The 12,203-nt window shown below is 33.9% G+C and overlaps 1 protein-coding gene across 2 annotated transcripts in view; it reads right to left on the bottom strand.

Moving 5' to 3' along the window:
• Positions 1-12,203, bottom strand: part of ida (anaphase promoting complex subunit 5 ida) — a 57,668-nt gene that overhangs the window by 39,571 nt on the left and 5,894 nt on the right. For both annotated transcript variants that reach the window (XM_072543817.1, XM_072543818.1), the window contains exons 3-4: positions 9,169-9,316; positions 8,798-8,957 (exon numbers count right to left, since the gene is read on the bottom strand). In XM_072543817.1, coding sequence (XP_072399918.1) covers positions 8,798-8,957; positions 9,169-9,316 — 308 coding nt within the window. The remainder of the gene's footprint in view (positions 1-8,797; positions 8,958-9,168; positions 9,317-12,203) is intronic.

Below are 12,203 nucleotides of genomic sequence, written 5' to 3'. Positions count from 1 at the left end.
GTTTGCCGGTCTTACTTAGAGCTCTCTGATTCGCTTATTGCAGTGAATCACTCCGAATTCCACTTGTATGTTGTCAAAGTTTGTTGTATGACTTGGCTTTCGTTACAATTTTTTTCCACTCATTTCGATATGTGCATAGTTCCCTCCAGTTTCTCACTTCCAGAATTTTGATATCTCTCATGACCTGTTCCTCCCATCTCTTTCTGGGTCTTTCCCTTGGTCTTTCAGTTGCTGGTTTCCATCTGGTGATCTTCTTAATCAGTAGGTCGTTTTTTCTTCTCTCTATGTGTCCCAGCCATCTCAGCCTATGTGCTTTAATAAATCTAACTATATCTTCTACCTTCATTATGTCTCTTAGTTCATGGTTCATTATTCTTCCCATTTCTCCGTTGTCCATTCTTATCGGGCACATAATACGTCTGAGGATTTTCCTTTCGAAAATTCTCAATTTTTCTTCATCTTTTTCCGTGAGGCACATTATAAGATTTTGTCCTTCATGGGCCTATGATATCTCCAGTATGTTTTGTTGCCTGCTAGTATTCGTTCCGTTACTTCTTCATTTCTCTTTTTCTAGACCTCTTTTTCCGTGCTTCTTTTGCCAGGATTGTTACTGCTTCCTTTAATCTTTCCTTGTCTCTTCCCATAAGAACTAAATCATCTGCATATGCAACTATTTGTGTTAAGGAGTGGGCAATAGTTCCTTTAATTTTGCTGGCCTTGACTGTTCCTTCTACTGCTGTTGAATAATGTGGTTGACAGGGAATCGCCTTGCCGCACTCCTGTTTCTATTGCAATTAATTTTGTGCTACCTTCTTTTGTTGTTACTTTAGCTCGAGCATCCATGGTCATTTTGTGGAGTTCTATGTTGTGTTCGTGGCATTTTTCGATTGTTTGTGTAACTATGTGGATCGAATCTGTAGTGGATCTGCCTTCTCTGAATCCTTGCTGGTAGTCCCCAATTTTTTTCTCTGTGAATTGAGTGAGTTTTTGCTTGATGAGGGCTGTTAGTATTTTATATGTTGTGCTCACTAGAGATATTGCTCTATAGTTGTTACAGTTTGTTACTTCTCCTTTCTTAAATATTGGTATAATTCTGCCTTCTTTCCAATCCTCGGGCATTTCTTCTGCTTCCCATATTCTAACTATTAGGTTATAGATGCTTGTTAATAACTCCCCCCCCCCGTTTTTAATCAGCTCATTGGGAATTTCATCTGGGCCGGGTGTTTTTTACTGTTTCATTTTTTGAATGATGCCTAAATCGTATGTTGGTATCCTTATTTCATTATCTCTAATGTCTTCCATTGCGCCTACTTCCTCTTCCGGGCTTTCTTTGCATCTATATAGTTCTGTGAAGTGTGTTTCCCATGATCTATTGTCAATTTTAACTACTGTTCTGGCTTTTCTTTGTTGAGCTTTTAGGTATTCAAATAGTTTGGCGCTCTCTTTACTATTCTTTTCTATGTCCTTTAACAGCTCTTCCATCCACAGTTTTTTTTTGTTCTTGCAACAATTATCCGCTGCTTTCTTTTTTTCTTTATATTCGTTTCGATGATGTTCTTCTTTAGTTGATAACCATTTATCTCTTGCTTGGTTTTTCTGTTTGATTTTGATTTCGCATTCTGCATCAAACCACTCTTTCCTTCTTTTTATTTCCCTCTGTCCTAGCACCTCTTCAGCTGAATTCAAAATGGATTCTTTCTGAAAAGTATTTTAACTAATTTGATTAGGCAGGTTTATTATGAATAATTTTTAGGAACAAAATCTTTAATTGAGTTTAGGTCTTTCTAAACAAGCTGTGCTGGAATTAATAGTGAACTTTGGGGTATAATAATTGTTTTAGGGCCTAAAAGAAAAAAAACCCTGAAGCCATTTACAGAGATGTTTTTAAGCAGGTTAAATAGTTAAAGTAGAGATATCAATAAAAGAAATAGATTGAACTTTTGGTTATGATGAATCCACCATTCAAAAAAGGCTAAAAGCTGACAGCAGTGTTAAGGTCCCCATTCACCAAGAAGAAAGAATGCGCAATTAAGTCTCTGTACTTCTTCTTCTTCTTCTGGTTCCTATCCGTTTCGGACGTTGGAAATCATATTGGCAATCGTGACCTTGCTCGCTGCGGCTCGAAACAGCTCCGTTGAGGTTTTCTTAAACCACGTTCTTAAATTCCGCAGCCATGATATTCTCCTTCTACCGGGTCCTCGCTTACCTTTGACTTTACCTTGCAATATAGACTGCAGCAGGGAGTAACGGTGCTGATTTCTCATAACGTGTCCCAGATATTGCAATTTTATGCGTTTGATCGTAAACACAATCTCTGGTTCCTTCTTCATTTTTTCTAGAACTTCCTTGTTCGTGATCCTTGCTGTCCATGATATTCTCAGCATTCTTCTATAAAGCCACATCTCAAATGATTCAAGTTTTTTAATAGTGGTGTCTGTAAGCGTCCATGCCTCCGCCCCGTACAACAACACAGAGAAAACATAGCATCTCAAATGTCTCATTTTTGTATCTAGGGATATGTTGTGACTTTTGAAGATGGCGCTCATTTTGTTAAAGACCGTTCTTGCCTTTCCTATGCGGCACTTTATTTCCTGTACATTGCTCCACTGTTCGTTTATAATAGTTCCCAGGTAGCAATACTGTTTTACTCGCTCTATCTGCGTCCCATTAATGTATAGATGATTTAGCTCCATTTATATTCTCCTTGCTGATAATCATTTGTTTCGTTTTGTGGGTATTAATGTTTAGTCTGTACTGTTGACTGTACTCGTTTATTCTGTCCATTAGTCTCTGAAGTCCCTCTAAACTATCTGCTATCACCATGGTGTCGTCGGCATATCTAACATTGTTTACTCTTTCACCATTTAGAAGGATGCCTTCGTCTATTCCGTAAAGAGCCTCGTTAAAAATTTTCTCTGAGTACATATTAAATATCAACGGCGATAGGATACATCCCTGTCTAACTCCACGTAGTATTTTTATGTGATCTGTTTCTTCTCCGTTAATTTTCATGTAAGCGGTCTGATTCCAGTATAGTTCTAAAATTATTCTGAGGTCTTTGTCATCCAGGTCTGCTTCTTTTAAAATGTTTATCATCTTTTGATGTTGAACTCTGTCAAATGCCTTTTCATAGTCGATCAAGCACGCGTATACGTCGCAGTTAACGTCCCTGGATCTTTGAATCAGTACCTGTACTCCGAAAAGTGCCTCTCTGGTACCCACTGCGTCAATGAAGCCGAACTGTCTGTCCGATATTTGTTCCTCGCACTTCTTATAAATTCTTCCATGGATGACTCTAAGAAACAGTTTCAACATGTGGCTCATTAGGCTGATTGTTCGATATTCTTCGCACTTTTTAGCCCCCTGTTTTTTAGGTATCGCTATGAATTCTGATTATAGCCATTTATCAGGGATGATTCCTGTATTGTATATTTTATTGAAGACAGCCGTGATCCAATTTATTCCTTCTTCCTCCAAGAGTTTTAAAAATTCAGCTTCGATATTATCAGGCCCTACAGCTTTCCTGCTTTTCATCCGTTTTATTGCTTCTTCTCGGATTTAAGTATGTCCGGGCCCGTCATCCTCTCTGAAAATGGATGCCTATAGTCCGTTCTTTGATCTTGAAAAAGTGTCTCCAAATATATTCTCCATTTGTCTTTCATCTCTTGGGTGTCAATGATTAATTTTCCATTGGTGTCTATGAGTTTCATTTGTGTTCGCTTTTTAAAAGTACCCGTTATTTCTTTTACCTTTTTGTGTACATTAAAATTGTCATGCTTGGCTTGTAGTCTTTCTATTTCTTTACATTTCTCTACAGCTTCTTTTTCTTTAGCTTCTCTTACTTTTCTTCTGATGTAAGCCTGCATTTTTTTTATATTCATCTTTATTTCCTTTAATTAACCTTCTGCGTTCCATTAAGTGAAGGATTTCTGGAGTCATCCAAGATTTCTTCTTTGTTTCTTTGTTTGGTTTTAGCAGTTCTTGCTTAGTTTTCTTAATTATTTCTTCGAATTGATTGATTTCTCGTTGGATGTTATTTTCTTCTTTTAGTTGTTTAACTTGGTTGTTAATATATTCCCCCACTTGCTTTTTAACTTCCGGATGTGGCAGGGCCGTAGTTAGGTCTAGACTTTTTCTTTATTGTCTTCAGTCTCACATCCATGACTCCCACTAAAGGTATGTGGTCAGATTCAATGTCCGCTCCTGGATATGTTTTGACAGATTTAAAACTGTTTCTGAATCTTCTATTTACCAATATATAATCTATCTGGTTTCTAATTACGTTATGGGGTTTATCTGCTGGTGCCTTCCATGTATACAATCTCCTCGGTGGTAGTTTATAAAATGTGTTTAGAACCACTAGCTTGTTATCTTCTGCGAATATTTCTAGTCTGTCACCTCTTTCGTTTTTTTGTCCTAACCCAAAAGGTCCGATTAGAGACGTTTTCCGTTCGGCCCCAAGTTTTACATTGAAATCCCCCATTATGATGCTGACTTCGCGTTTAGGTATTCGTTCTAATATATCCTCTATGCTTTGGTAGAGAGTCTCTACTTCCTCGTCGTGTTTATCTGCAGTGGGAGCGTATATTTGTATTATGTTTACATTCACTGGATTGGCTCTTATTTGCAGTAGTATTACTCTGTTGGACACTGGGATAAAATTTAAAATACATCTACTAATTTTTCCCGTTATTATCACACCAACTCCATGCTCTAGTTTTCCATCTAGTGACCCTGAGTAGAATATTCTGTGATCTTTTTTGTCAATGCTTCCTGTTCCGGGCCATCTCATCTCGCTTATTCCCATTATGTCAATGGTCATTCTTTCCATTTCCTGAATGGCATTGTCTATTTTTCCACTCCTTGCCATAGTTTTCACATTCCATGTGCAAATTTATAAATATTGTGGTTTTGCTGGCCTTGCTGGTTTTGCAATAAAAAATGTTTTGAAAAGATATTATGTGAAGATAGAACAAAAAAACATTTGAATCATTCTGGAAATTTAAATCATTAACAGCATAGAATGCCTTTATTTGTGGTTTGATCAAACAAAAGAAACCTGAAGTAAAACGTCCTAAGGATCAGTCACGGCCTGGTAAAAGAGTGTCTAACCAATATTTCATTCAAAAACAAGGCAAAACCACGAAAGTATGTAAAAAATACTTTCTTGGAACCTTTAAGATATTTGATGGGCGATTGACACGCGCCATTAATAAGATAAAACAAGGGGAACCATCTGGTTCAGATAATCGAGGCGATGGTATACCAACTAATAAAATATCTGAAGAACGTATGAACTGTGTCAGGAAACATATTGAAAATTTTCCATTTTACCAATCGCACTATACAAAGAATAAGAATCCCAATCGTAGGTATCCATCTTCTGACCTTAATGTTACCCTTCTGTATCGCTTGTACAGTGAGTACTGTCAGGAACAAGGCACTGTCCCCGTTTTCTGTGATATTTATCGCCGTACGTTCAATAATGAGTACAACATTCATTTTCATGTACCACAAAAAAATACGTGTTCTAACTGTGAAGCTTACAAATTAAAATATGCTGAAATAACAGATGATAATGAGATAAGACAGATTGAAGTAGAGCACGAATTTCATCTTAGAAAGGCCGAGTTTGCACGTACTTCTATGAAAAATGATACAGAAAAGGCCCAGACTGACGATTCTTACTATGCATTCACTTTTGACCTAGAGAAAGCTTTAGCGTTCCCAAAACTAACCACATACTTATATCGCATACTATAAACGTAATATGTACATTTACAACTCGGGCTGCCATGAGCTATCATCTGGCTTAGGCTACATGTATGGATGGGATGAAATAACAGCTTCGAGAGGATCTCAGAAAATCAGTGCCTGTCACAAAGCACATAGAATTATGTTCAGCAAATTCAAAACATGTTGTACAGTGACAGCTGCACTGGCCAAAATAGAAACTGGAATTTTGCCTTGTTACAGTTAGTTCAAAGTGAAAATAATAGTATCGAAATAGTTTATCACAACACTCTTACTTACCAAACGGATCAGACTTCGGTTCAATTGAAACTCACTCTAAAGGTAAAAAGATTTATGCGCCTGAAGATTGGTTTTCAGTCGTAGTTCGTTGTAGAAAGAAAAAAGCTTTAACTTTCACAAAAATGCTTAGAGAAGACTTTAAAGATCTGACACAACTCAATAAATCGATTACAAAAAGAAAAAGATGAGCCACTTTCACTGTTCTATAAAGAAACGCTAAATGAAGATTTTTTACTTTTCACAAATTAATATCCTTCGAAGAAAGCAAAAGGGAAGACCAACATTGTTAAAAAATCTTCAACTGGATTGCCTGTACGCAGCACCTCGACCAGTCATGCCAGCCAAAAAACGGGTTATGTGTGATTCACTACCATACATTCCTCCAGTCCACCATTCTTATTTTAGAAATCTTATATCATCTGATGAAGTCAATGACGAAGCTGGACCACTTCCTGATGTAAAAGAAAATGATGACTAATAAACTAGTGAATTTATTTTTGATCTTCTAATGTAAAAACAATAAACATGTTTTGCTTTCTGTACATTCCCTTTAAACTCTTAAAGGAAAAGTGGTGTAAGTCATTTCACCCCTTAAAAACTACCCTTAACATAGTTTTATTTGTACACAAATGTTAGTAGAGTTACATATGTTGTTAATAAATAAAAAATACCACAAGCATGTTTATAAATGTTACGAAGATTTAATTACAATATTTCTAATAAAACCTTTTGTATCGTAAAATGATGCTCAGATGACTTACACCAGTTTTCCTTTAACCGCCTCATATATAGGTTGATTCCTTTAAGAAAGTTGAGAAATTTTTAAGTTCGTTGAATACTATTTTATCTACATATTAGATGATAAAGTGAATACTATTTTATCTACATATTATCTAATGATAAAGTTTCATTAAAATATACAATATTAAAACAATTGTACTAAACAAAATTTTTGTAATTTTATTATTTATAAAGATACAAGTTGTCAAATTGGGGAATGTTTCAAAATAAAATTGGTCTTATCTCGTAAAACACTCGGTATATGGCAGCACAAGCTTATATTCAGAAAATTCGCAAGAACTGGTCTATCTAAATCAGTAATAATATACAGGACGTTATATTAAAAATAAATATTTTTTATTTAACTTTCGGTATAACCGGAAGGAGGTAGGGTAGGAGACTGTAAACATTTTATGCACACACCCTGAGCCCTAAATTTCCAGATATTAATTATTTCAAGTCATTTATTTTGTCATTTTCTAAAACGTCTAATTAGAACTACCAAAGAATGACACTGTATAAATACGAACGAAGAACGAAAGATGATAAACGACTATACAACACAAAACTTATGCGAAAAGAAGCAAAAGATAATAACTGGAAGTAATTAAGAAAAGAACAATCTTGGAACAAAATACGTCATTTGAAGGGCAGAAAAAGAAAAGAGATTAGGAATTAGAAACAAAAGAAATCAATTAATGACACATACAATATAAGTTTCCATACGGAAACTGCGGCATAAGCACTAAATAAAAATTTGGGAGTACAAAAAAGAACAACAAGGAGAATTGATAATGACAAGACAGAGAAGAGGAAAATGAACAGGAAATTAATATCACAGACCTTGAAGAAGGCATAGCAAGAATAAACGTAGGAATATCAGATTGTATGGAAGACATAGCTCTGTAAATGATAATATGGTTATAAATATAACTCCGTTTCACGGTTTATTTCAGTATGGGTTAAATGGGGAAATAGAAAAATTGCTTGATGTAACTATTACTAACCACTTCTGTCTGTATTTATGTTCTGTGTCAATGCATCTATATGTTATTATATTATAACCGTGTCAATGCAATTATATATTATGTTATTTGTTATTATTGATTCAAATAAAATCACCCCACTTAAATTTTACATTTTAAATTTATTCAGGCTCATGAAACTCATTCAGCAAAGCAAAAACTATCGTCATGACTGGAATATGTAACAGTGTATTGAACATTAAATGTATCAAGCCAAGCTTGGAATAACTTTTGTGATTTGTATCAAGTTATATTGACCTTACTAATACATAAGTGACATTCGGATTCAATATGAAACTGTATCCCGAAAACCTAGTACCTCCCATTGTGATTTGTAGTATAATAGTAGAATAGTTCAGTTAACTGAATAACTGATGATACCACACAACACAAGATTGAGACGATTGACAGAAAATACGACTGACAGCAAACCAACATTAAATAAGGAGAGAATAATTGAAAAATTCAAAGAATAGTAAAAGAGGCACATAGTCAATAAGAGTCTGTACTGAATATAAAACGTGACGCGAACTATAGATAAAAAATGTTAAACGTCAATTAGACAATGAAAGAAGCATGGATAATATATACTATACCAAGAGAGTGATTATTGAATATGTTAATACCAATACATAAGAAATGGGATAAAAATGAATGTGGCAACTATAAGACTATGTATCTCTCAAATCAACTAGTAATATAAATACAAATAATGAATATAAAGGGTGGTTTCAAAAAACAAGGAAGACAGAAAAAGAATATGCTGAACAGAGAAAACGGACCAAAATAATTAAAAAATGAAAAAAAAAGAAGATAAAATGAAAATAAATTAAAATGTATAGAAAAACACTAGAGACAAAAATAATTTATAAATATATAACATTTATATGAAAGGGAAAAATTCTAAAAAAGAACTAAATATAGAAGGGAATATAGACACCGTGAATTAAAAAACTTACTGCTCCTGACAAATCTGGATTTGATTTCAAAATATTCACAATTCTTTTCTGTAATTCAGGTGGAGGCAAAGCTTTTTCTTCGTCATTAGACAACAAAGCAGCCTGGGTAGCTACAAATAGCTCTGCCTGTCTTCTAGACCAGTTTTCTTTAGTATTCAACCTAAAACAAAATATACTTAATGTTACAACAGTCTCACATAAATGAAGACAGTATTTTGCTCAATAAACCCAGAAAATAACAACAGACAAAAAAAGACAGAAAATATGCATATTCAATATATTCCAATAATTCCAATAATTAATTATCACAAATATACTATGCCCATTTGTATTTTGAAAAGATTTAATATAAAAGATGGTATATAGCTTACCAATTATCTGCAGGTTCCTCATCCGTTTGTATATGTTTAGCACTTTTTTCTAATTCATTGTAGTATGTTTGGAAGTCCTCGTACACTTTCGCAACTTCTGAGAAGGTTAGTTTTTCAAAAAATACTATAAATCTTCTTAAATAATACCCTTAAAAATATATTCCCACAATATATTATCTATAATTAATAAGAAAATCAAATAAAAGCCCTCAAAAATATGCTTATTAATAATAGAATTTAAATAAAACATACAGGCATATCATTATGTAACTAGTTATGTTACTAGTTATGTAACGAACATTGGTTGTGGTTAGGAGTAAAAATAGGTCTCAGGAGGAATAAGTGTTCATAATACATATAGAAATGGTTATCAAGGTGCGCCGAATTTAAAATAAGTGATGGAAATAAGAAAAAGAGATTAGGATGAATTAAAGTATATAAACTTCAGGAGAGTTACACTGCTCAATGATCTACTAAATATAAGATTGTTTGTATATAAAGAAGAGGTATTAGAAGCGTACCAGTGTAGATATTGTCCTGATAGAGACACTGTAGATCAGATCTTTCTTATGTGTCATACAACGAAAATATGCTTGGAATATGATGCAGACTTGCACATGCTGTTTATACATTTCCTAAAGCATTTGATTGCATAATATGAAGTCAACTGCTATACATAATGTAAATCTTTGTAGTATTGATGAAACTCATAAGGCTTGTGACAATGAACATTGGGAGACTACCAAATGAAGCCCTTTTTAATAAATACAGGAGGAGAATTCTCTGTCTGGTGACCTTAACATGTTTACTTCATGTGGCAGTAAAAGGACTGAAAATAGGTAAAACCATAGTATGTACATCAAAGGCGACATGCAATTATGTGGAAGAAATTATTTGAGACCTTGTATAAGAAATGCTGTTTGAGATTGAAGAAAAGAATGAATCAGTTGACCTAAAAATAGTAGAGTAGAGCAGAGTAAATTTTTATTTGCATTTAATGTTTTAACATAATTGAGCAAACAATGTCACAATTATTAATCACAGATAAAAAATATATATTAACATCACAGATTAAAATTTATTAACAAATTAAATATGATGATCAGGGAAACGGATAGGCCAGGCACTTCACCACAGTATAGGGCTCAATGTTAACTGGGTATTGAAAAACCTTTCTTTTAAAAGCTCTATAGTGTGTTTCCTGTTGAATGTCAGATGGTAGACCACTGTAAAATTTAACACAAACATACAAAACATACAAAGTACTTCTCTCTGTTAGAGACAATCTGAAGTGGAAAATTCAAATTAAGGCGTCTTGTATTATATTCATGACTGGAAGCAGGTGATAAAATAAAGTCAAATTTTTAAAGAGGAACTTAATACTTTCAAAAACACAATGACGGACCGAGAAACAAAACAGGCACAGAACAGGGACATGAGCAGATCTAAAGATAATAACACAAACGGAAGTAAAAACAAATTGAAGTACAACTTAAACGCAGAAAAGAACAAAACAATTTGGAAAATGGCATCATGGAATATGAGAGGTATAAATGGGAAGAAAATAGAACTGGGGGAAGAAATTAGAGATAAGAACATTGAAATAGTAGCTATAACAGAGACAAAGAAAAAAGGAAAAGGATCAATAATATTAGAAAACGGAATGTTACTAATATACAGTGGAGTGGGAGAAACGAAGAGAGCTCAGGCAGGAGTAGCGTGCATGGTAAAGAAGGAGAGTATCAACAAAGTAAAAAATTGGATATATTACAACTAACATATACTAAGAGTAGACATAGATATGGATACAGAGGAAACCAATACAAAGCTAATCATATTGTTACGATAAATATCATGGCCTAAAAATAACCGTACATATATTGTTACGTAAAACATTATGAGTCATATTAAAAAGCATGTAAACATCTTGTTTATTCACTTCTGTTTTAGATTTTACGAGAGCCTTCGATTAACCGGCAGAAATTTACCTGAAATGATGAGTCATGGGCCACGACTCGAGGGTTTCCAAGCAGTTGAAAAACTAGTTTTAGCTGTTGACCTCCTTCTAGTTTATTCGATGACGTTCCCGTTATTCTTGTCAACACCACCAACAATATTCGAGTCTGCTATAGGGAATTCCGGAACTAACGGAGGTTTATATAAAGGAGAAATTTTATATGGAGAGTACCAGTTAGTTAAGATCCGAAGACCGCGCCCGCGATTTTTAATTGTCACGTTCGCTTTTAAATAAATTATGTAGTTTTAGTGATTAATAAACTTATATAAATTATCGTGCTTTTTAATAAACTAGAATAAGAACAATATAATAAATTAATAAAGACATTATAAATTAAATAAAGACACAAAAGACATAAATTAATTTCATTTCAATATTATGACTAATTCACTAATATGTTGTAGATTGTACGAGAGAATTCTACCAGCTGGCAGAAAGAAAACCGGTCAGACGATGACCTTCTAGTATAAATCAGAGGGGTTCTCCTGAATTCTAGGCCAGTTGTGGTTTCATATATAATAATGGATTTTTCATTGAAGGAGTTAGTTAATTCTGAAGACCCGCGGCCGCGATTTTAATTGTTACGCTCGCCTTTAAATAAATTATGTATTTTTAGTGATTAATAAACTTATATAAATTATCGTGCTTTTTAATAAATTAAAGTAGGGACAATATAATACATTGAATAAAGACAACAGTTAAATAAATATCATTTCAATATCCTACTGACCAGATAAAGACGCAAAAAAAAACGAAAAGAATGAATTCTGGGACAAATTGCAAGAAGTGGTAAATGATTGTACAGGGAAAATTGTGATCACAGGAGACATGAACAGTAGAGTGGAGAAAGAAGCAGAAAAATGGAACAATGTCATCGGACCTTATGGGGAGGCAAAAAATAAACAAAAATGGAAAATTACTACTCGAATTCTGTCTAGACAATAACCTGGTGATTATGAACACACACTTCCAACATAAAAGGATACACAAGATCACAAGAGAAGTCAAATCAAGAGAC

The sequence above is a fragment of the Diabrotica undecimpunctata genome, chromosome 9 (assembly GCF_040954645.1).
Source record: "Diabrotica undecimpunctata isolate CICGRU chromosome 9, icDiaUnde3, whole genome shotgun sequence".
Classification (NCBI taxonomy): domain Eukaryota; kingdom Metazoa; phylum Arthropoda; class Insecta; order Coleoptera; family Chrysomelidae; genus Diabrotica; species Diabrotica undecimpunctata.
The sequence above is the reverse complement of the archived record's forward strand: the minus strand, read 5'-3'. Positions and strand labels throughout refer to the sequence as shown.